This window comes from Capra hircus (genome assembly GCF_001704415.2).
Source record: "Capra hircus breed San Clemente chromosome X unlocalized genomic scaffold, ASM170441v1, whole genome shotgun sequence".
NCBI classification, from domain to species: domain Eukaryota; kingdom Metazoa; phylum Chordata; class Mammalia; order Artiodactyla; family Bovidae; genus Capra; species Capra hircus.
In genome coordinates this window covers 10,398,867-10,425,023 of record NW_017189516.1, presented here as the reverse complement: position 1 = coordinate 10,425,023, position 26,157 = coordinate 10,398,867, and the positions used below count along the sequence as shown (strand labels likewise).

Here is a 26,157-nt window from a genome sequence, read left to right as displayed (position 1 = left end):
TTCCCTGCATTATAAATGAGAAGATTGAGATATTGAAAGGGTTGGTTTATGTTTCAGTTTCAGAACTGAAGAGCTGAATTAATCTGTAGGCTGGAATTTTAGCGATGAGTCAGGTTCTTGTAGGTGTATGAGCCAGGATACTGCCATAAGCTGCTGATGTACTTGCTCAGTAAAGGAAGCCTGTGACTTGTATGCAGCCTATTTTATCTAGCATCATGCATTTCTAATCAGCATGAAAGCTTGTATGAGAACTTTTGCAGTCTGTCTCCATCAGTACTTTGAGGACCAACCTACTGGTGGCTTTAGGAGATTAGAACTCAGAAACTTGAGCTGTGGACTCCTATCTCTCAAAACTATTCCTGACTGTGAGCCAGCTCTGGCTGTCTTTATGTCCTGAATATCTTTTAGTTGACTTAAGTTTTCCTTCTGGTTTGGCACAGGCAGCTTGTGTGAGGATACAACTTTATTTTACATCTTTTGTGAAGAGTGGATGGACCTATGCTTGTGAGAAATTTAATCTTAAGTGAACTTATTTGTTTGTATAAAAAATATAAAGCGTTAGTCGCTCACTCATGTCCAGCTCTTTGCAACTCTGTGGACTGTAGCCCACCATGCACTTCTGTCCATGGGATTCTCCAGGCAAGAATACTGGAGTGGGTTGCCATTTCATTCTCCAGGGGATCTTCCCAATCCAGGGATCGAACCTGGGTCTTCCTCATTGCAGAAATATTCTTTACCAGCTGAGCCACCAGGGAAGAATAGCTTAATAACAATACTCAGAGTAGTTATGTAGTTATGGCACGAAGATGTCACATGGGGTATATTTTTTATACTTTACATCCTGATAAATAGTAGGTTTAAGTCAAGGATCACCTCCTCTATGAAGCCTTTCCTAATTCTTCTTTACCTCTTCCATCCCAGCATTGGTCACTTCCTCCTGTATGCCTCTACTAAACCCTCTTATGTATTTTTTCACTGCATTGTATCACCTCATTTGTTTATAGTCTGTCTCACTGGGCTCCCTGGTAGCTCAGACAGTAAAGACTCTGTCTTCATTTCAGGAGACCTGGGTTTGATCCCTGGCTTGGGAAGATCTCCTGCAGAATTCCATGGATAGAGGAGCGTGGCAGGGCGACAGTCCATGGGGTTGCAAAGAGTTGGACACGACTGAGTGACTAACATGCACACTGTGCTAGACCATAAGCTTCTTGAGGATATAGTCTGTATCTTAGTCATGTCTGTGTATTATGCCTGGCACCTAGAGGTACTCAAAAATTTGTTTTACAAATGAGGAGGTGAGTAAATAGTATATTAAAGAATATTATAAAGCACTTAAGGCAGGGAATAACAACTCAGATGCTTTCAGGCTCCAGGCATAAACAAGCAGAGCTGGTAGGGACTGTGTGAAACACATGCCTTATCTAAGAGAGGCAGCTGCTACTCAGATCAGCCCACTGGTGCTGCGTGAGAATGCTGACCGTGTGTTGCCACCTTTTAATTTTTTGAGAGAAGCCAGACATTTGGGTTTTTATATGAAATCTCTTGATTGTTAAATGTTGCCAACTAATTAAGCTCTTTTTAAGCTTTTAATTGAGGTGTAATTTACATACAGAAGTGTATGAGTACGCAGCTCAATCCGTTTTCACAGACTGAAGTGATTTTTAAATTGAAGTATAATTGACCTACAACAATATATTAGTTGCAGGTATATAATACAATAATTTGATATTTCTTCACATCACAAACTGATCACCACCTGAACTGATTTTTTGTGAGCCAAATAAAACTGATAGACCTGCAAGCCACCAATTTACAACTTATAACAAAATCTGTATGGGGAACTGTGTAGTTAGGTTAAGAATCACCCAGTAGGTTAACTATCTTAAAGAGACACATCTGTCCAATGCAGTATGTGGACCTTATTTGGATTATAATTCCAAAAAAAAATGTAAAAGAGCATTTATAAAACAATTGGGGAAATGTGAATGTTGACTGGCCATTTAATAATGTTAAAGAATTGTTGTTAGCTACCTTAGGTATAATACAGTTTTTTTTAATTAAAAAAAAACGTTTATTTATTTGGCTACACTGGGTCTTAGTTGTGGCATGCAGGCTCTTTGTTGCAGCACGTGGGGTCCAGTTCCCCAGCCAGAGATCAAACCCAGGCCCCATGCTTTGGGAGCATGGAGTCTTAGGCGCTGGACCACCAGGGAAATCCTCAGTCATTGTTTTTTCAATAGTTGTTACTGTATTTTATTTTTTAGAGCAGTTAGAGCAAAATTGAACAGAAGGTACAGAGTATTCCCATGTACCCTGTGCCCCTACACATGCACAGCCTCCCCTGTTATCCACATCCCCCACTAGAGGGATACATTTGTTGCAACTGATGAATCTACATCATTAGCACCCAAAGTCCATAGTTTGCATTAGAGTTCACTCTGGATATTGTACATTTTATGGGTTTGACAGATGTATAATGACATGTATCTACCATTATAGAATTGTCCATGTTCATTTCTTTTAAAGAGTCCTTTAAGACACATAGTGAACAATTTATGGATGAAATGCTAGAATTTGCTTCAGAATAATTTGGGAAGAGTGTGAAAGTTGGTGTGTAAAATGAAACAGGATTGACCATTTATAGATAATCGTTGAAGATGGGTAAGAGGTACATGGGAGTTCATTATGTTAGTGTCTCTGGTTTTGTGTGTGTTTGAAATTTTCCACCTCCAAAATTAGAGCAAGAGTCCAAGTTAAAGCTGAAGCATGATTTTTTGGACCTAGGCTAAGAGTCGGACACAACTGAGCAACTTCACTTTCACTTTTCACTTTCATGTACTGGAGAAGGAAATGGCAACCCACTCCAGTGTTCTTGCCTGGAGAATCCCAGGGACAGTGGAGCCTGATGGGCTGCCATCTATGGGGTCGCACAGAGTCGGACACGAATGAAGCGACTTAGCAGCAGCAGCAGCAGCAGCAGCAGGACAAGAGGATACCACTGCTGGTGACAGAAAGTGCATTTCTGGAGCTAAAGTAATGGCATTCTCTTTTTTCATTTATAGGGCCTGAAAGTCAGTATACTAAGACTGCTCAGGAGATTGTGAACATCTGTTACCAGACACTGACTGAAGTAAGTGAAAAAGAGGAGGTCCCTGTAGGATCTAACTTTTTGGAACCCTTTTGTTCCCTAGGGCTGAGGGAGGCCTTCTCTGCCTATCCTTTTTTAATATGTAATATCCCACCTCAACCCTCAACCCACAGTCTGTATTCCTTCCCTGCTTTATTTTCTTACCCAGCACTAAATGTTTTTAATAAGTGTATAATTATTTACTTTATTACCATATGTATCGTTGTATCCTGCCACGAGAATAGAAGCTTCATGAAGACAGGGATTTTTTTCACAGGCTGACATCACTTTAGTAAGTTCATCAGAAAGTGGTTTTTATAAACTTATTTTTCTGTGCTCATCTTTAACTTTTTAAATTATATTTATCTTTAATTGACTGATGATTACTTTATAACATTGGTTTGATTTCTGCCATACATCAACATGAATTAGCCATAGATGTACATGGTCCCCTCCCTCTTGAACCTCCCTCCCACGAAGACAGGGATTTTTGTTTGCTGCTTAATGTCTAAAACACATGTTGAATGAATTCTCTACTTTTCTTTCTCAGTATGATGAGCATTTGACTCAACTTGAGAAGGATATTTGTACAGCTAAAGAAGCAGCTTTGGAGGAAGCAGAATTAGAAAGCTTGGACCCAATGACCCCAGGGCCTTACACACCTCAGGTAAGTCTGAGGACTAGAAACTTCCTCTTACAGTTTTCTTATTGATTTTGGAAATTGGGAGCATGTTAACAGATGTATTTACTGAGATACCCTTCTTCTCTGTCCTTCCTCTTCATATGCCTTTCGTGTGCTTTCTTGTCTTCTCAAAGGCTAAGGTGAGTGAGGGCCATGGGTCTTGGTAGCCTTGTTGGATCCAAAAGAGACAGGTGTGGGATGTATGAATGGGGTGGGGTCTTAGTCATTTAGGCAGTATTTAGGAGTACCAGACTCCTGACTACCATGGCCAAAGGCATCCTCTTGAATCCCTGGAGTTCCTTTGCCCCCAGCATTGGGGTTCTGTGTATGCTGTGCTAAGTCGCTTTAGTCGTGTCCAACTCTTTGCGACCCTTTGGACTGTAACCCGCCAGGCTCTACTATCTGTGGGATTCTCCAGGCAGGAATACTGGAGTGGGTGGCCATTTCCTCCTCCAGGGGATCTTCCTGACCCAGGTATCAAACTCACATCTCTACATCTGCTGTGTTGGCAGGCGGGTTCTTTACCACTAGCACCACCTGGGAAGCACCCATTAGGGTTCTGTGACATCCCAAGAGTATGGACATGGGCCACATTATTCCCTCTGAATTGTCTTAGTGTAGCTCAGACATCACCCATTTTCCTGGATTGACTTTCCCTCCCTGTAAATGAAGAAGGTAATGTTTATAATGTTCTTAAATTTCCATGTCAAAGACTAGAGAACAAGATTAATAAGAAATTTTTAGTCTTTCTGATCTGACCCTTGAAAATGCTAAGAGTATTTCATCTATACTGTACTCTTAGAGGGCCAGCATATTTGAAGACTAGGACTTAACCAGACTATAACTGTGTTGGAGGCACTGTGGTAAAGTGGAAAATACATGAAGTTTGGTATAAAACAGTCCTGGCTTTGAGTCTTAGCTCTGCTGCTATCTAGCTTTGTGAACTTTGGGAAGTTGACCCCTCTAATCCAGTTTCCATTTCTCTAAAATGTACTTTTCAAGATTGTTGTAGACATTAAATGAGGCCATTTGCCTAGCACACAGTAGACATTCGTAAATGTTTATTTCCTTATGTGTATGAAAGTCATCTACAGGGTTCTCAGAGGTTCTTTCAAATTTACAAATATTCTAATGCAAGTTTCTCCCAATTCCCACTGGAAAACTTTTTCATTCTGCTCAGGTTTCACTCTGAACTAATAAATGCAGCCTGTGTGATCTTTGTTGGATAATTGCTGTCTATATCTCATTCATACAGTCTCCCTATCTATCTTTTACTCTCTCTTTCACCCTAAAACCTAGGTCACTGAGGGGCCAAATACAAAGAGCCCTAAGATACTTCCTCCAGGCCCAGAACAAGGAAAAGCTCTAGGAGTATGTGGGCAGATTGGGTCAAGGGGGCTTGGGTGAGTGATGTTCCCCAGGAAGGTCCTATTTGCTAATAGGCCCAGCAGCTTCCACAGACCCTTTCTGGTAAGTTAAAGCCTGGGTTTTAGCCATCATTCCTCAGGAGAGCGGCATATGGTTTGCTCTGGTCTATGACAGCATCAGTCTAGCCCTGTGGTGAGTCCTTCCCCTCCCATACTGTCTCAAAATAGCTGAGGAAAACCTGGCAACTGTGCTCCCTCCTGAGCAGTAGCTGTTTGGTGCAGTTAAAGGATCTCCTGGTAAGAGTAGGGTATAGGTATTGCCTCTTCATTATTCCAGTTCACTCTCTTATCATTGCCTTCACTCATATATACACATTTAGTAAGCCCAGTTCATTACCTCTGAACCTGAGGAAGATGCATGTGAGTGATTGTCCTTACTTAATATTACTCTCAAACCCAAATGCTATTAAATACTAAAATGTGTGTAAGTTTCCCTGGTGGCTCAGACAGTAAAGCGTCTGCCTGCAATGTGGGAGACCCGGGTTCGATCCCTGGGTTGGGAAAATTTCCTGGAGAAGGAAATGGCAACCCACTCCAGTACTCTTGCCTGGAGAATCCCATGGATGGAGGAGCCTGATAGGCTACAGTCCATGGGGTCGCAAAGAGTCAGACATGACTGAGCGAGTGCTTTGCCTTTGCCTTTTTAATACAATTTTGTTGTGTAGAAATGTGACAGTAATCATACTTTACTGCCACCTCTAAATGGGTGGTAATCAATGTATTTTCACTCAACTCTTTCTACCCAGCTTATATTGCACTATACATTCAGCTTGACATGTTATCTAAAATTGCTTGCTGTATATTTTTCCACATAGTGTTTCATTCCCTAATTTTCTCTTCTTTTGTTCCACAACTACTTTATCTGCACTTGTAATCCTTTTGAATTCAGTTTTTCCTTTCTCCAGAACCCTGTTCCCGTTCAGCCTTGTTTGTTTGCTTTAAAAACAAAACCAACAGCAAAGTAACACATATGTGGCTTCTTTGTTGATAAAAGTAACATGTTCATTGTGACAAATTGGGAAACATACAGAATAAATAAATTACTTAAAAATCAAGTCCACCACTGAGAAAGAACCAAACCACTGTGAACATTTTGGTGTGTTTCTTCAAATCTATAATGTGCGTGTGTGTGCATTTATAATGTGAAATTGGTCATTATTATTTTGTGTCTTGTTTTCACTTCACATTATATTATGAGCATTTTATTTCATTAAATGGTCTTTGAAGACATTTTTAATAACTGTGTGATATTTCTACCCTCAGCCAACTTTTTAGAGAGCCCTTTCCTAAATGAGCAGGCTTTGCTAGCCTGTTAATTTTTAGTCCCTCCTGCCCTCCTTTCCCAGGTGGTGCTATTGGTAAAGAACCCACCTGTCAATGTAGGAGACATAAGAGACTCGGGTTCAATCCCTGTATCAGGAAGATCCCCTGGAGGAGGGCATGGCAACCAACTCCAGTATTCTTGCCTGGAGAATCCCTATGGACAGAGTAGGATCTCAAAGACTCAGACATGACTGAAGCTACTTCGCACACCCTCCTTTCACTAAATAGTCCATTTGCTAAATCCCTCTTCACTTTAGGAGAGGGAAGAGGGAAGGAAGCTATAATTTTTTGACTGCCAGGCATGGGGTAAGGAGCATATATACACATCTCTTAATTTTCCCAACAACCATGTGAGGTGAACATTACCATCCATGTTTTAAAGTTGAAACTAAGATTTAGAGACATTAAGTTATTTGTTTAAGTTACTCAGCTAGCAAATGGTGGAGCTAGGACTCAAACCTAGGACAGTTTACTCCAAAGTCTGTGGTTTTTCACCATGCTATTTTGCCTCGTATTATCCTCTAGTGAGCTCAGAAGCTATTACCCCTTTCCATGTTCTGGTTGGAATTGACATTTCTTTATCCCATTTTAGATGTCTCTACACCAAAACAGTCAGAATAGCAGTGGTGTGGAGCCCTGGGCCTAAAAGCAATAAGACCACACTTAGAAGAAATTAGGTTATTGACCAGAGAGGCTATTAGGACATAGAATTGTCCCATAGCTTGGATGCTTTTCTACTTCAGGCTTCTGATCATATACATTGGATGCCTCTTTGATAGAATGAACAAGATTTGTGAGATACCCCAAAACTTGCCCATAACGCTGTGTCAAAACTATGTTTTTTTTTTCCTTAAATGGATTGTTCTGCATGACATTCTCTTCAGTGAATGCACTAAAGGGGAGTTCTCTGAATTTTTTACTCCCTTTACTAAATAGAAGCTAAGTTGTATGATTTGTGCCACAGCCTCCTGATTTGTATGATACCAACACATCCCTCAGTATGTCTCGAGATGCCTCTGTATTTCAAGATGAGAGCAATATGTCTGTCCTGGATATTCCCACTGCCACTCCAGAAAAGCAGGTGACACAGGTAGGATAGTCTTTTTCTCTTAGTGAGATTGGTAGTATGCTTAGGGGTAGGGGATGGGTGAGTGATGGTGGTGATATATAACATGTGTCAAGGATGATGATCAGACCCCTTGGCCCTGGGAGTGAAAGCCTGGAAATGTGATTCCAAGGTGGGACGGTGGCAGGTCACGTGACTGGCTTGTCTTCTGTCATCATGGGCAGAGTCAGGCACAGCAGAACTTAAGACACAAGTGTGAAAAGTGTGTGAGGCATCAGAGTAGCCTGACTGGAAAGACCAGCTGCATTCAGAGACATAGTTCAAAATAATTGCCCTGCTACTTTACTGTACATCTGTTATCAAAGTTGTTTTTAAAATTAAGTTTTTTAAATTGGCCTTTTCTAGAGGTATCAGCAGATACTCCTGATCTGAAGCCAGAAATCTTATCAGCTGATCTCGGTCAAGGTTCCACTGGCGAGTGCAAAATCCAGGAGGGTTTTTCTGTCCCAAAGAGTCCAACACAAGCTAGGGAAAGCTTGTTTAGAAAGGAAGTCTCCTTGTGATGCTATACTAATAACAGACCAAGGACCTTCCTATTCTTTGGGTTTAATTTTTACCCTACCTGTGATTTCCAAAGAATGAATGGGGGAAAATGCACATGCTTTGAGCTGTGTAACAGTCCCCACTAGCTGTGGGGTTGGCCGGGATATCAGGGAGGAGCATCTGTCCTGGGTGAGAGCCCCTGGTTAACTCCTCCTACCGGCGTGTCCCTCAATGATGTGCTATTTGTGTTCCTTACTCAGATGCACCAGGGCCGAGGTAGGCTGGGCGAGGAAGACTCTGATGTAGATATTGAAGGGTATGATGATGAGGAGGAGGATGGGAAACCTAAGACACCAGCCCCAGTGAGTATGCTTACAGAAAGCTTATGGTTTCATTATACCTTTATATGGTAGGTGCCCCAGAAGTACAGGATAGGCCAAGTCCCCAGGTGACACCATAGGGTCTCTATAGTGAGGCCCAGTATGACTTTAATCCTTGGAACCAGCTGACCAAATCTATCCACCAAAATTATATCTTATAAGGCAGCAAGGGGGCGGCTGGTGGTGGCTTCTGGTCTCTTACTTGGTCAGTTAATGGTCTCAACTGGTCTTATTTAGGAAGGTGAAGATGCAGATGGTGATCTTGCAGATGAAGAGGAAGGAACTGTGCAACAGCCTCAAGCCAGTGTCCTGTATGAGGATTTGCTTATGTCTGAAGGAGAAGATGATGAGGAAGATGCTGGGAGTGATGAAGAAGGAGATAATCCTTTCTCTGGTACATAGCCCACCATAGCACACTCAGGGCTCAGAGGAAGCTCTGGGCCACATATGCTGTTACCAAAAGCTGTTCTTTTATTGAAGTCCCATTAATAGACCTCAGGGTGCTGAGCATTCACTCATAGGATGATTAAATTCATTGGTCTTAGAAGAGGTGAAAAAATACAGCATAGGTGGAAAAAGATGATAGTCAGAAAAGCAATGCCAAAGCAGCAAGTTTGATTTGAATACTTGATAAAAATGAGAAAGATGTGTTATATGTGGCAATAGGGAAAGAAAATTAAGAAAAAGAGATGTTTTGTGAATTAATTGCCATAGTAGGGGAAGAATATAGAAGGAGATGATAGGGGAAAAAAACAGATTGGACTGAAATGGTTTTTTAATTCATTTTCAAAACTATAAATCTTGTCAGTGTTGACCCTAGGCAGTCCTCTGAGGTGAAGAGTCCAGGCAAGATACCTGTGTAGATGCATGGGATTAACTAGTTTTGGAGGACTAAGCCAAAGATGTTAATTCTGTCAAGCTTATCTCAGGATTTCTCTCTTTTCATAGCTATCCAGCTGAGTGAAAGTGGAAGTGACTCGGATGTAGGATCTGGTGGGATAAGACCCAAACAGCCCCGCATGCTTCAAGAAAACACAAGGATGGGCATGGAAAATGAAGAAAGCATGATGTCCTATGAGGGAGACGGTGGGGAGGCTTCTCATGGTTTGGAGGATAGCTATATCAGGTAATCGATAGCAACATGCTACGGGGGCTGTGGCATCAGTGCTCAGCTGTGATGTCAGAGGGCCCAGCATCATATTACTTTCATCCATCAAACATTGCTTGAGCACCTACTAGGGCCAGGCACTATGCTAGGCCCTTGGGGATACACAAAGGAGCAAGACATATCCCGCCCTTGAGGAGCTCACAGTCTAGTGGTAGAGACTGATACAAAATCATTGCAATACAGTGTGAGAAGAGCTATATAGCATAAGTTTAGTACAAAGTGCCAAGTCACACTGAGGAGGAGGAAGTGTCTCACTGTGCTTGGAGTAATCAGGGAGTGTCACAAATGAGGGGACATTTGAACTCGGCCTTACAGGATGAATAGAAGTCTACTAAGTATATAAGTGGCAGCAGGTGAGGAGATCCTTAGAGGTGAAACAGTATGTTCAAAGGCACAGAAATATAGCAAAGAAATTTCAGACCAAAGGGAAGTTGTTGGGAGTTGTGACTCTAGAAGCAGCAAGGGATTATGTCGTTAGAGAACCTTAACTGGTGTGCTAAGACATGTGGATTGTGGTTAATGAGAATCATCACTTTAAGGAAAAGAAAGTAACATCAAGTTTATGTGTTAAATAACTCTAGGGCAATGATTGGGCTTCCCTGATAGCTCAGTTGGTAAAGAATTCACCTGCAATTCAGGAGACCCTGGTTCAATTCCTGGGTTGGGAAGATCTGCTGGAGAAGGGATAGGCTACCCATTCCAGTATTCTTGGGCTTCCCTTGTGGCTCAGTTGGTAAAGAATCCTCCTGCAATGTGGGAGACCTGGGTTCGATCCCTGGGTTGGAACAATCCCCTGGAGAAGGGAAAGGCTAACCACTCCAGTATTCTGGCCTAAAGAATGCCATGGACTCCATGGGGTCACAAAGAGTCAGACATGACTGAGCAGCCTTCACTTTCACTTTCAGGGCAATAATAAGAAATTCAACTAGGATCTGTTAGGAGTGGAGGAAAGGGAAGGGACATATTTAAGAGCTGTTTAGAGGATAGATCATTTGGATTTAAGAGGTAAGGAGATTAGATACATAATGAATGCGAATGTCATTGACATAAGAAAGAGGGAATACAGGTATTAGATGGAGTGGGAAAGGAGGCAAAAAATGAATTTGTCTTTGGATATGTTAAGATAATATGATACATCTAAGCCAAAGGTATCCAGCAAGCTTCCCTGGTGGCATAGACGGTAAAGAATCCACCAGCAATGAGGGAGACCTGGGATTCAATCCCTGGGTTGGGAAGAGCCCCTGGAGGAGGGCATGGCAACCCACTCCAGTATTCTTGCCTGGAGAATCCCCATGGACAGAGGAGCCTGGGGGGCTACAGTTCATGGAGTCACAGAGTCAGACATGACTGAGCGACTAAGCACACATCCGGCAAGCAGTTAAGAGTCTTAATTCATCGAGCAAATATTTGTCACAAGTACAAAGCAACTAGGATGTTATCCCTTCCTTCAAGGAGTTCAGTTTAGTGGGAAGTCTAAAACAGGCAAACAGATGATGATCACAGTGTAACATGAAAAGTGCTGTGATAGGAAACCACAGGATTTTTCTGGGGCTCGGGTAGGAGTGGAGTAGGGGAGCTGGTTAGAGAAACTAAGCTGAATCAGAGTAGGAATTAGCTAAATGAAGAAGAAAGGGAAAGGCATTCCAGAGACCAAGAAGAGCATGTATGAACACACAGAGACATGAAACACTTCTCAAGAATACAAGTAGCTCAGTGTGGTTGGTGCTTTTCATCATGATCCGTGTAATAGAGACAGTTTAAAGAGGTAGATAAGGACCAAATCATGAAGGGCCTGATAATTTTGAGCAGACATTGAATGAGAGTAGTATGATCAAATCTGTATTTTAAAAAGATTGCTCTGTACCCCAGAAGAAAGATGGGCAGAAGCCATGAATTAATTCACAGAAGAAATGCAAATGGCCAATAAATTATGAAAACTTAGCTTCCCTAAGAATCAAAGAAATGCAATAAAACAACCAAATGCAATTTTTTACCTATCAGATGGGCAAAGATTAAAATGAATAATAATGCCCAGTGTTGGAAAAGATGTGAGTAAAAGGACATTCAGAAACCACTGGTTGGTAATAGAAATTGAAAAAATGGGGTAGGTGAGAAAGGTATAGCAATTTATCTTACAAATCAGAAACTTAAAAAATGCATATCCTTTTTGGCCTCTCAATTCCATATCTAGGGAGTTATTCCATGGGAATAATAAAATAACCTTCATCAAGATGTTTGTACAAGGATGTTTATCACAGCATTGTTTCTAATAGTGGAATAATTGAAGACAGGTTAAATGTTCTAGTGAGAGACTGAAATAAATCATGTTACAGCCACACAGTGGAATACCACACAGCTATTAAAATGATGCTATCAATGTATGTTTATTGACATGGAAAGATGTTCATTATAAACGTTAGTGAAAAAGCAGATTCCTGAAGAGTATATAGAGCATTCCAATTTTGTAAATTAAAAAAAAATGTTTAAGCATCAAAGTAAACTGCATAGAAAAAATTTGGAAGGTCATATACTGAAAGATTATCTCTGGGTAGTAGAGTTATTGGTGATTTTTTTCTTTTTTTTCTGGTGTATATTCTAATTTTTTTAAAACCAGTAAACGTTCATTACTTGTGTGATTTTTTTTTAAGTAAAATTAAGAATAAACAAACAAACAAAAATAAAGAGCACTCTGGCAGAAATGTGAAGAAATTAATTGGGGAGAGCAAGACTGGAAGAAGACTGATTACAGTGGTGCAGGCCAGAGATCTCAAAGAATGAAGCCAAAGCAGGCAGAATAGGGCTGGAAAGATGGGGATAAAGGTGAGATATATTGAAGAGGTAGAATCTTTAGGACTGTTGACTAATTGGATATGTAGGTGAGTGAGGCTATAAGTGGTCAACAAACCTACGAGGCTTATCAGAGCATTTATGGTCACGTAAGCTAGCAGCGTGTTGTTCAGGTGTAGGGGAGTTTCATTCAGATTCTTGCGTATATGAAGTTGGCAAGTTGATGTTTTAGAATAGGATCATTTTTTTCTCAGGTACCCATAGAACAGTCCAGAGCCATCATTTTAGTGGCCAGGGGAGGTGAGATGGGCTGATCCCTTGGTGGCACTGAGAACGGGACTGGTCAGCTAGAGGATGGTGTCCGAGCTTGAGAGATGACATGTTTCTTTTCTCAGTTATGGGAGCTATGAGGAGCCTGATCCCAAGTCGAACACCCAAGACACAAGCTTCAGCAGCATCGGTGGGTATGAGGTATCAGAGGAGGAAGAAGATGAGGAGGAAGAGCAACGCTCTGGGCCGAGCGTACTAAGCCAGGTCCAGCTGTCAGAGGACGAGGAGGACAGTGAGGATTTCCACTCCATTGCTGGGGACAGTGACTTGGACTCTGATGAATGAGGCTTCCTTTCGGCCTCCTTGGTCCGCCTTCCCTGTTCTCCAGCCTAGGTGGCTCACCTTTCCCCCATTTGTTTATATTTATTTGTTACAGTGTCTGATCCTGAAACTACCAAATTAATTAATACTGTAGCTTTTTAAAAAATAATAAGTAAATGATAATAAATTAACTCTTCTGATTTTCCTGGGGCAGTGCCACCCTTTGATTTAAAACCAGGCAACCCCCTTCCCCCACCACTAACAAAAAGAGAGCACTCTCCTCCTTCTGCAATGCTCTCCATAACTCTATTAATTGCTCTTGGTATCATTTTGTTCCTGGGGAAGGAAGAGAAATTATGAAATATCTAATAACTTTATGTCCTCTTGATGTATTAGAAAATTGCCAAGCATGATATCATCTCAGTTTTCTAATTTGCAGGCTGTAACCATTGACAGCCCCCTGTTGGGACAGAGAATTGTGTTCTGGTGGACTCTGTACCACACTAAAACCATAAACCTATTGGACAAACTGAACTGCCCTTTATTTATTATTTATTTGATTATACAATGCCTTGTTCCTAAGTGGATTGGAGGCAAATAAATTATAAATCTTTGAAACAGCATATATGTCAGAAATGATATGTCGCCATGTAAATGTGTTCTGTCCCTCCCCCTCCAGGGGAAATGGTAGGGAAATGGTAAGTTCTTTAGGGCAAAGACTGTGTCTTCTGTTTCTTTTCATGCTTAGGATATGGTTCTGTGCAGAATAGGTACTCAGTAAATGTTCCTAGAATCATAAAATCCTCAACAGATTTGTTAAGCATCTGCTCCATGATAAGCATTCTATCAGCTCCTTGGGATGCAAAATTAAATAAGACACATTCCTTTTATTGAAAGATCTCACCATTAAATTGGGGGAGGGAGAGTGAAATTCAAAACATGTTAATAAATCATTACAGTACTGTAAGATAAGTGCAATTAAGCTAGATATAAAACATAGGAGAAAATAGAGGAACAGTCATGTCTGAAAAAGTCAGGGAAGTCTTCTTAGAGATAATTTTTAAGCTGACTGTTGAAGAATTAGTAGGAGCTTGCCAGATGGAAAAGTCCAGGCAGAGTGTCACATGAAATGAAAAGGCCAAACTCCAGAAATGGCAAATAGCAGAGTGTGTTCCTTGTTTGTTTGTTTGTTTGTTTGTACCTGCCTTGTTCCAGAAAGGATTTAAGGTGGTTTATGTTCCAGTCCCTCCATGCTGGAATGGCTCTAGGTGAGACTGAAAGATGGACAGGAAGCATATCATCAAGAGCTTTGAATTTGATGCTAATGAATGTGAATTTTATATTAATGAGAATGTGCTAGTGGAGAATGAAATGTGCTAGTGGAGTGATAAAATATGATTTGTGTTTTAGAAATTCTCAGTATATTGAATGAAATAAATTGAAGAGTCATGTGTAACAAGTGTGATCCCATTTTTATAAATGATAAAACCACATGTATATATTTATATGTATTTATATATACTTGTATATGCAAAGGAAAAAGTCTGAAAGGATTTACACAAAGTGGTTGACAGTGATAACCTCTGGGCAATGAAATTGGAGGGGAAGGGGCTATATGCTTATTTGTATACAGGGTGGGGCATTGTACTTTTATTTCTGTATTTGAATTTTTATAAGAACATATTATTTTTGTAATAAAAATTACAAAAAAATAATTCCAGTGGTAGTGTGGAGAATGGTTTGGAAGGTGGCAAATATAGTTGAACTAGGACTGTGGCATTTGGATAGGGAGGAAGAGGGTAAATTTGAAAGATATTTAGGGGACAGGTCAACAGGACTTGATGACCAATTGGCATTTGGGAGTGGAGAAGGAAAAATGGAAGGTGACTTCCAGAATTTTGGTTTAGGAGATTGGATGGGTACATGGGATTCATTCATTCATTCAGCATTTATTGAGCCACCAGGCTTTCCAGGTGGCGCTAGTGTTATAAAGAACCTGCCTGTCAATGCAGGAGACATAAGAAACCCACAGGTTTGATCCCTGGGTCAGGAAGATCCCCAGGAGGAGGACATGGCAATCCACTCCAGTATTCTTGCCTGGAGAATCCCGTGGACAGAGGAGCCTGGCAGGCTACAGTCCATGGGTTGCAAAGAATCTGGCACGACTGAGCCACTGAGCACACACGAAGGTCACAGAGAGCTCTCTATGCAAAAGAATCTGGACTTAATCCTGAAGATAGTAAGAATCTATTGAAGGATTTGGATAATTTTAGCAGCAGTTTGGGCTATGGACTATAGAACAGGACTGGATATGGTTGTGAGTCATTTAAGCAAAGTATGAGTCAGTTGTTCTTATGCAAGAATAGGCAAAGATTTGAGAGAATTGAGGGGAGGTAGAATCTACAAATGATTAAATGTGAGGGATATTTCACTTAATTAGTGAAGAAACATTGATTGAGCCTAGTGAGTACCAGGCATTATTGTTGGTGCTCTGACTATAGCAGTGAATAAAACATGGGAGAGGAAGACAGATAAGTGAATGAGAGTGAGAGAAGTACTCTGAAGACAAAGTGATATGAGAGGGTTTGGGGTGAAGGTTCTGATTTAATGGTCAAGGAAGACCTTGCTGAGTAGCTGTCATCGGTGTATAAATAAGCATGTGTTGTTGTGATAAAACATAAAAGTCTGAAAAAGGAAGCAATGAAAGAACCAAGAAAGTTACTTTGAAAGACTGGCCAGAAGTATGAGGAAACCAGGATACACATTTTTTGTTGTTCAGTTGCTAAGGTGTGTCCAACTCTTTGTGACCTAATGGACTGCAGCACACCAGGCTTCCTGTCCTTCGCTATCTCCCAGAGTTTTCTCAGACTCATGTCCGTTGAGTCAGTAATGTCATCCAACCGTCTCATCCTCTGTCTCTCCCTTACTTGCAGAAAGGTCAATCAGATAAAGACTGAAATTTGTCATTTGGACTTGGCAGTTGGTGAGCCTTGTGAAAATAGTTTCCTTGTAATGGTGGGTACAAAAACCAGATGGCAGGTGGGTTGAAGAACTCAATGTGAATAAGTAGAAACAGAGCTTGATTTGATTAAATAATAGCTGCCATTCACTTTGCCAGCTTCCGTACAGAGAGTTCTTACCTGATCTCATTTGATCCTGAACCATCTGAGATAGGTGTTACTATTCCTGTTTTACTAATGGGGAAACTGGACTGGAGAAGGGTCACCTTTAAGACCAGAAAGATGAGTATTGGATAGAGAAGCAGTAAGAAGGAAACCATACCTCTTGGCATTTGTAGACCCTGGTAAGAAGTTTTGTCTATATCCTGAAAGTAGTGGGAAATTTTTCAGTGGGAGTAGAATTGAGCTTGAAAAGGTGACCTCAGGATTGTGTTTCCAAAACATGAGTTCTGTATCAGTGTAAAAATAGCCAGTCTTTTCCTGTTGGTAGTTTAGTTAAGCTTCTTTGGCAACATAATTTTAGGAATTATGTTGCAAATATTTGCTGAATATAATAATCTAATATTCTCCCCTGACTTTGAAGATAAATCACTGGTGTGCTTCAAGAACACTGATTCCTAGGCCCCAGTTCAACCTTCTTGAATCACAATGCCTAGGGAAAATTGGTGGTCTGTATATTTTACAGATACCCCAAGTGATTCTTTTCTTTCCAAGTGATTTTTCCCCCACACCATGTGGCTTGAGAGATCTTAGTTCCCTGTCATTGAGTCACTAAGTCATGTACGACTTTTTGTGACCCCCTGGACTGTAGCATGCCAGGGTTCCCTGTCCTTCACTATCTCCCAGAGTTTGCTCAAACTCATGTTCATTGAGTTGGAGATGCCATCCAACCATCTCATACCCTGTGTCACCCCCTTCTCCTGCCTTCAATCTTTCCAAGTATCAGGGTCTTTTCCGTAAGTCAGCTCTTTGCATCAGGTGGCCAAAGTATTGGAGCTTCAGCTTCAGTATCAATCCTTCCAATGAATATTCAGGACTGATTTCCTTTAGGACTGACTGATTTTATCTCCTTGCAATCCAGGGGATAAACTCTCAAAAGTCTTCTCCAACACCACAGTTTAAAAGCATCAGTTCTTCAGTGCTCAGCTTTCTTTATGGTCCAACTCTCCCATCCATACATTACAGCTGGAGAAGCCATACCTTTGACTAGATGGACCTTTGTCAGCAAAGTGAAGTCTCTGCTTTTTAATACGTTGCTAGGTTTGTCATAACTTTTCTTCCAAGGAGCAAGTGTCTTTCAATTTTGTGGCTCCAGTCACCATCCTCAGTGATTTTGGATCCCAAGAAAATAAAATCTGCCACTGTTTCCACTTTATTCCCATCTATTTGCCATGAACTGATGGGGCCAAATGCCATGATCTTAGTTTTCTGAATGTTCAGTTTTAAGCCAGCTTTTTCACTTTCCTCTTTTACCTTTATCAAGAGGCTCTTTAGTTCTTCTTCACTTTCTGCCATTAGAGTGATGTCGTCTGCATATCTGAGGTTGTTGATATTTCTCCTGGCAGTCTTCATTCCAGCTAGTGATTCATCCACCCCAGCATTTTGCATGATGTACTCTGCATATAAGTTAAATAAGCAGCAACATTCCCAAATTAATGCTATCCTCTGTATCAACTGTTTTTAAAACAAGCATCACAGCAATATGGAAATAGGGGTTGCTTATTGTAAATTTAAATTCCTGGGCTTGAAATGTGCATTTTCAGTATGCATACCTATAATTCTGATACACATAGTCCTTGTAACAATATTCATAATGATCCTTTGGTAAACATAAGTGCTTTAGAAAAAATATAGAATTGCAAATTTTTAATTATCAGGATATTGGAGAAGGGAATGGCAAACCACTTCAGTATTCTTGCCTTGAGAACCCCATGAACAGTATGAAAAGGCAAAATGATAGGATACTGAGAGATGAACTCCCCAGGTCGGTAGGTACCCAATATGTTACTGGAGATCAGTGGAGAAATAACTCCAAAAAGAATGAAGAGATGGAGCCAAAGCAAAAACAACACCCAGGTGTGGATGTGACTGGTGATGGAAGCAAGGTCCGATGCTGTAAAGAGCAATATTGCATAGGAACCTGAAATGTCAGGTCCATGAATCAAGGCAAATTGGAAGTGGTCAAACGAGATGGCAAGAGTGAACGTCAACATTCTAGGAATCAGCGAACTAAAATGGACGGGAATGGGTGAATTTACCTCAGATGACCATTATATCTACTACTGCGGGCAGGAATCCCTTAGAAGAAATGGAATAGCCATCATAGTCAACAAGAGTTGGAAATGCAGTACTTAGATGCAATCTTAAAAACAACAAAATGATCTCTTTGTTTCCAAATCAAAGCATTCAATATCATGGTAATCCAAGTCAATGCCCTGACCAGTACTGCTGAAGAAGCTGAAGTTGAACGGTTCTATGAAGGCCTACAAGACCTTTTAGAATTAATACCCAAAAAAAGATGTCCTTTACATTATAGGGAATTGGAATGCAAAAGTAGGAAGTCAAGAAACACCTGGAGAAACAGGCAAATTTGTCCTTAGAGTACAGAATGAAGCAGAGCAAAGGCTAATAGAGTTTTGCCAAGAGAACACACTGGTCACAGCAAACACCCTCTTCCAGCAACACAAGAGAAGACCCTAAACATGGACATCACCAGATGGTCAACACCGAAATCAGACTGATTATATTCTTTGCAGCCAAAGATGGAGAAGCTCTATACAGTCAGCAAAAACAAGACCAGGAGCTGACTATGGCTCAGATCATGAATTCCTTATTGCCAAATTCGGACTTAAATTGAAGAAAGTAGGGAAATAGACCATTCAGGTATGACCTAAATCAAATCCCTTACAATTATACAGTGGAAGTGACAAATAGATGTAAGGGACTAGATGTGATAGACAGCGCCTGATGAAATATGGATGGAGGTTCGTGACATTGTAGAGGAGACAGGGATCAAGACCATCCCCAAGGAAAAGAAATGCAAAAAAGCAAAATGGCTGTCTGAGGAGGCCTTACAAATATCTGTGAAAAGAAGAGAAGCAAAAAGCAAAGGAGAGAAGGAAAGATATACCCATTTGAACACAGAGTTCCGAGAACTCATGGAGAGATAAGAAAGCCTTCCTTGGTGATCAGTTCAAAGAAATAGAGGAAAACAATAGAATGGGAAAGACTAGAGATCACTTCAAGAAAATTGGAGATACCAAGGGAACATTTCATGCAAAGATGTGCACAATAAAGGACAGAAATGGTATGGACCTAACAGAAGTAGAAGATATTAAGAAGAGGTGGCAAGAATACACAGAAGAACTAAACAAAAAAGATCTTCACAACCCAGATAATGACAATGGTGTGATCACTCATCTAGAGCGAGACATCCTGGAATATAGTGTCAAGTGGGCCTTAGGAAGCATGTCTGTGAACAAAGCTAGTGGAAGTGATGAAATTCCAGTTAAGCTATTTCAAATCTTAAAAGATGATGCTGTGAAAGTGCTACACTCAATATGCCAGCAAATTTGGAAAGCTCAGCAGTGGCCACAGGACTGGAAAAGGTCAGTTTTCATTCCAATGCCAAAGAATGCTCAAACTACCACACAATTGCACTCATCTCATGCACCTGTAAAGTAATGCTGAAAGTTCTCCAAGCCAGGCTTCAGCAATATGTGAACCATGAACTTCCTGATGTTCAAGCTGGATTTAGAAAAGCCAGAGGAACCAGAGATCAAATTGCCAACATCTGTTGGATCATAGAAAAAGCATGAGAATTCCAGAAAAACATCTATTTCTGCTTTATTGACTATGCCAAAGCCTTTGACTGTGTAGATCACAATAAACTGTGGAAAATTTTGAAAGAGATGGGAATACCAGACCACCTGTCCTGCCTCTTGAGAAATCTGTATGCAGGTCAGGAAGCAACAGTTAGAACTGGACATGGAACAACAGACTGGTTCCAAATAGGAAAAGGAGTACGTCAAGGCTGTATACTGTCACCCTGCTTATTTAACTTCTGTGCAGAGTACATCATGAGAAACGCTGGACTGGAAGAAACACAAGCTGGAATCAAGATTGCCAGGAGAAATATCAATCACCTCAGATATGCAGATGACACCACCCTTTGGCTGAAAGTGAAGAGGAACTAAAGAGCCTCTTGATGAAAGTGAAAGAGGAGAGTGAAAAAGTTGGCTTAAAGCTCAACATTCAGAAAACGAAGATCATGGCATCTGGTCCCATCACTTCATGGCAAATAGATAGGGAAACAGCAGAAACAGTGTCAGACTTTATTTTTTTGGGCTCCAAAATTACTGCAGATGGTGATTGCAGCCATGAAATTAAAAGACACTCCTTCAAAGGAAAGTTATGACCAACCTAGATAGCATATTGAAAAGCAGAGATATTACTTTGCCAACAAAGGTCCATCTAGTCAAGGCTATGGTTTTTCCAGTAGTCATGTATGGATGCGAGAGTTGGAATGTGAAGAAAGCTGAGTGCCGAAGAATTGATGTTTTTTGAACTGTGGTGTTGGAGAAGACTCTTGAGAGTCCCTTGGACTGCAAGGAGACCCAACTAGTCCATCCTAAATGCGATCAGTCCTGAGTGTTCATTGGAAGGACTAATGAAGCTGCAACTCCAGTACTTTGGCCACCTCATGCGAAGAGTTGACTCATTGGAAAAGACCCTGATGTTGGGAGGGATTGGGGGCAGGAGAAGGGGATGACAGAGGATGAGATGGCTGGATGGCATCGCTGACTTGATGAACATGAGTTTGAATGAACTCTGGGAGTTGGTGATGGACAGGGAGGCCTGGCGTGCTGTGATTCATGGGGTCGAAAAGAGTCAAGACACAACTGAGCGACTGAACTGAAATGAACTAAGATAAACTTTTATTAGTAAACAAAGGTTCTAGATTCTGGGAGGGGTGTGTGAGGTAACTCCTAGGTATGTAGTGGTGAAGCTCACCAGTCTAGAAGGAGAATTTTTTTTTTTAAGCCTCCCAGCTGGGCTTCCCTGGTGGCTCAGTGGTAAAGAATCCGCCTGCCAATGCAGGAGACATGGGTTTGATCCTGGGTCAGGAATATCTCCTGGAGAAGGAAATGGCAATCCACTCCAGTACTCTTGCCTGGAAAATCCTATGGACAGAGGAGCCTGGCAGGCTACAGTCCATGGGATCACAAAGAGTTGGGCACGACTTAATCAAAAAAACAAGTGATAGGGAGACTTGTTCCAACCCCTCACCCCATCCTTCTCTAATCCCTGATTTGGACAATTTGATAAAGCTTTTCCAATATTACTGATACATTACAAAAATTCCTAGGCCTCAATATGTAAACTTAAAACTAATTGATTTCTTATCAGTAAGGAATTTTCAGCCTTTTATCATTGTTTTCTATCTAACAATGGTTAAAACAATGGATCTTACCCAGTTTTTGGAGTATGGACAATTTTGAAAATAGGGTAAAAACTGAATTTTCCCTCCACAAAAAATATAAATATACATAAAGTTTTTTTTGTTTAAAGAATTTTTATTTTTTATTTTTTTATTTTTTTTACTTTATTTTACTTTACAGTATTGTATTGGTTTTGCCATACATCAACGTGAATCCACCACGGGTGTACATGAGTTCCCAATCCTGATCCCCACTCCCGCCTCCCTCCCCATACCATCTCTCTGGGTCATCCCAGGGCACCAGCCCCAAGCATCCTGTATCCTGCATCGAACCTAGACTGGCGATTCGTTTCTTACATGATATTATACATGTTTCAATGCCATTCTCCCAAATCATCTCACCCTCTCCCTCTCCCACAGAGTCCAAAAGTCTGTTCTATACATCTGTGTCTCTTTTGCTGTCTCGAATTTTTAAAGCTTTATATTGGAATATGTTAACAGTGTTGTGTTAGTTTCAGGTGTGTTAACATAGTAATCCAGTTATACATATATATATATATATATATATCCTTTTTCAGATTCTTTTCCCATTTAGGTTATTACAGAATATTGAGCAGAGTTCACTGTGCTGTGCTATAGGTTCTTGTCAGTTGTTTTAAATATAGCAGTGTGTGCATAAGTTTTGTATATAATATCAGGTACTTCTTAGACTCCTGGTTAAGAAACTAAAAAGAGATGTAGTCTGAGATTTCATGATATTTACTCTCCAAAAGTATCTAAGTTGCAAATCATAAGCTAGTTATAGGCTGGATAGTCAATTTACAATAGAAAAGTTGGGGCAATGCATTTTCATTCTGCAACTTTCTAATTGCCAGCTGTAACTCCAGATTCCAGTAGAATTTATTTCTGGACTACAAAGAAAAAAAAAATCAACAAAATCCCACATTTCATATCCAAGTGTCTTAGAAATAGTGTTTGTAGTGGTTTGAAATACAGTCTTACATTTGTGGCTTCCACAGCTTACTAGCAATTAAGTAACATTCAGTTTCCTAAGGTTGTGGTGAGAATTAAATGAGATAGTGCTTATGAAGTGCTCAGCACAGTGCCTGGCACATGGTTCACACCCAATAAGTATTAGCTGTGGTTATTGTCTCTTCTGAATAGACAGTAGTTCACACATTTAGACCAATTTAAATTATTTTAGCAACTTAAAGTGAAATCTTGATCTTAATGTGAAATTGCAAATACCAGTTAGTCATATTCCAGACTAAATAGAAATACTCTGGAGAGGAGGGTTTGTTAGAATTACTTGAGGCATTTTCAAACTCCCATTCCCTGTTAGTCTTCTCCCCCCACATGGAGAGTTACTTTCACTCACACCTACAGTTTTATTATCCCCTTGGCTGAAAATCAGTGCCTTGGTGAGTCACTGTTAGATGAGAATATACACCGACAGAGGGGAAAGCTTCAGAACCATGTAATGACTTCATCTCTCTTTCTGGCAGGGTCAGAAAACAACATTTCAGTTTACTTGACTCTCCTTTATTTCAAATAAACAACTCTTAATGACGCAGTCAAATAAAAGTAAAATACAAGGGACTTCCCTGGTGCTTCAGTGGCTAAGACTCCATGCTCCCAATGCAGGGGGCATGGATTCAACCTCTGGTCAGGAAACTGAGATTCCACATGTGTCACTAAGACCCAACACAGCCAAGTAAATAAATATATTTAAAGTAAAACAAATACCTGATGGCTCTAGACTAGGGGTCTCCAACCTTTTTGGCACTAGGGACCAGTTTCATGGAAGAAAAATTTTCCATGGAATAGGGCAGGGTTGGGGGATGGTTTCAGGATGATTCTTATAAGGAGTACGCAACCTAGATCCCTCACATGCACAGTTCACTGTAGGGTTCATGCTTCTGTGAGAATCTAATGTCATTGATCTAACAGGAGGCGGAGCTCAGGCAGTAATGTCAGCGATAGGGAGCAGCTATAAATACAGATGAAGCTCTTCTTGCTTGTCTGCCATTCACCTCCTGCTGTGCAGCCCAGTTCCTAACAGGTCACAGACCACTACTGGTCCAGGGTTGGGGACCCCTGCTCTAGACAGCTCCAAGTACTATAATAAAGCCAAAGTATTACAAATATGAAAAAAGCATAAGAATTTATTCACCACTATCTTTTGTAATTTAAATATTATTTTAGCTTTTCTTCCAAATTTCTGGATGTGTTTCTGAAATTCAAGTTTAGAATAAAAATTTACAGTTGTTTTTCTTTTTTGGGCCATGAGGCTTGCAGAATCTTAATTTCCCCACCAGGGGTTGAACTTGGGCAGCAGTAGTGAAAACACTGAATCCTAACCACTGAACCACCAGGGAATTCCCAAAACTTGGGGTTTTAAAACTTTTGCTTCTCATTTCATTTTCTCTTATGATTTCATTTTATTTTTTTTACTTTAGAATCAAACAATAAGTTATCATATTTAACTCTCAGGTCAGCAAGTAAGTATGGCTTCTCCTAACTGTGAGCAGTAAATATCAGACTGGGCAGAATTTGCCAGAAAATATAAATTCTTAAAAAAGGTGAAGGTTACTCTATCAGATCAACTTACCCAAACTAAAAACCGACTGTGTTCATATTAAAATGTATAACTGAACAATAAAGTGCAAAAATAAATAAATATAAAAGGCAAACAATAAAAAAAGGTGAGATGAGAAATTGCAACTAAATGAGAAGTTGTTCCCTTTAACTCCATCCAAGCATGATGATTTTTTAAATTATTATTTCAAAGTAAGTTACACAGTAATACATCCACTCAGTTTATACACATTTTACATACCAGTTTAGTCAATTAATTTCTAGTTTCAAGGGCTCTTCATTTTGTAACATACAAATTCCAAGCTTTTCCATGCAAACCTCTAATTATTCAAATTTCAAGCAATTAAACTGCTTTTGATTCAGTGGCAGCTGTGTAAAGAGGACAGCCTGGCACTTTCCCTAGGTGTCATGTCCTACCACAGATAGTGCCCAAGACTTAAAAGACAGTCTCTCAGTATACAGATAGATTGAGGCTGTACTGCCCTGTTCCCCTTCCCTCAGTACTCATTACAAAATAATAACTGAATTTCCATTCACTCTTCTGTTCTCCAACATATACTACCCTTGTACATTTTGCCAGGGAGATATTTACTTTCTGAGTCTCTGTGATATGCTGCTTCAGAGCCTTGAGATAATAGACATTCCTGGATGTGATTTGCAAAGTAAACCAGATGACTTCAGCATTGTTTTCAGATGAAGATAACCTGTTCTAGGGCTTTTAAGTCAAACTCATAGGGCTCTTTAGGCAATGGGCCTGGGCCTTAGTTTCCTCATTTGTAAATGCAGGATAGAAGGATAATCCTAAAGATTAAATGAAAACTACATTGTGAAGTGCTTTGAATAATGTCTGGCACATAGTAAACACTCAGTATATGTTAACTCTTAACTCTTATTTTATTATTATGAATAATAATGATGAATAGGAGAAGAGAGGTGGACCTTCCCTTGTTCTAATTCTACAGTTCATCAATTCCTAAATCACCATCTGCCAGTGTTTCAGTTTAAGTAGGAAAGCAAGACATGTTGGTAAAAAAGTGAATGTAGAACTGTTGGGAGGTAATATGTCCACTCAAGGAAGACCAATTGGCTGCCCAATGAGCTGACCACTGGTAGCATTCATTCCAGCCCATGGTCTCTGCCTCACCAATCAGAAGCTGTGTCTAAACCTTAAATCCAACTAATACGTAAACATTTATTAATTTATCAACCAGCAATGAGAAATTTAACAAATAGGCAAGTACTCATATTTGCTAATTAGTACATTCTCTACTAGTTGACGAGTCTACATCAGAAGATACTGTATTAAGAATATTGCTCAGTGAGGAGACAATTGGAACCAGGGCAGTAAGTTGGATTTTACCTTTAAATTTTTACTATGGAAATTTTCTAATATACCTAAAAGTAGAAAGAGGAGTATAATGAACCTTCATGAACCCTTCCTCTAGCTTTAACAATTATCAACATTTTGCCAGTCTTCTTTCATCTAATCTTCCTCCTTTTCTTGGAGAGGTGCTTAGTGTGTGTTTGTGTTAGTTGTTGAGTCGTGTCCAACTCTTTGCAACCCCATAGACTGTAGCCCACCAGGCTCCTCTGTCCATGGGATTTTCCAGGCAAGAATACTGGAGTGTGTTGCCATTTCCTTCTCCAGGGGATCTTCCCAACCAAGGGATCAAACCCAGGTCTCCTGTATTGCAGGCAGATTCTTCCTGTCTGAGCCACCGAGGGAGCCCTGGAGAGGTGCTGCAGTATTTTAAAACATATCCCAGATACTGTATTTTGCCAGAAAATTTTCCAATATGCATCTCTTATGGATAAAAACTTTAAGAACTCCCCTACCTTTATCATATATCAAAAATAACAATAATCCCCCCAAACTATCTAATACCCCACCTGTGTTCAAATGTCGCCAAAAAAAGGTATACATTTGGCTTGTTGAAGTCAGTATTCTTTTGTATTTGGTTCACATGCCTTTTTTTATGTATAAATGTATTTATTTGTGGGTCTTCTGTGCTGCACGGGCTTTTCTCTAGTTGCTGTGAGTTGGGGTTACTCTTTGTTGCAGTGC

The 26,157-nt window shown here is 40.3% G+C and overlaps 1 protein-coding gene across 4 annotated transcripts in view; it reads left to right on the top strand.

The window, feature by feature from the left end:
- The window catches only part of TAF1 (TATA-box binding protein associated factor 1), a 70,536-nt gene extending 55,739 nt beyond the window's left edge, over positions 1 to 14,797 (top strand). For 3 of the 4 annotated variants that reach the window (XM_018043788.1, XM_018043787.1, XM_013976402.2), the window contains exons 33-39: positions 3,063 to 3,130; positions 3,678 to 3,794; positions 7,524 to 7,649; positions 8,429 to 8,530; positions 8,786 to 8,942; positions 9,497 to 9,674; positions 12,899 to 14,797. In XM_018043788.1, coding sequence (XP_017899277.1) covers positions 3,063 to 3,130; positions 3,678 to 3,794; positions 7,524 to 7,649; positions 8,429 to 8,530; positions 8,786 to 8,942; positions 9,497 to 9,674; positions 12,899 to 13,118 — 968 coding nt within the window. In that variant the 3' untranslated portion in view covers positions 13,119 to 14,797. The remainder of the gene's footprint in view (positions 1 to 3,062; positions 3,131 to 3,677; positions 3,795 to 7,523; positions 7,650 to 8,428; positions 8,531 to 8,785; positions 8,943 to 9,496; positions 9,675 to 12,898) is intronic. The other variant, XM_013976404.2, reaches the window with a different exon arrangement.
- The last annotated feature ends 11,360 nt before the right edge of the window (positions 14,798 to 26,157 follow it).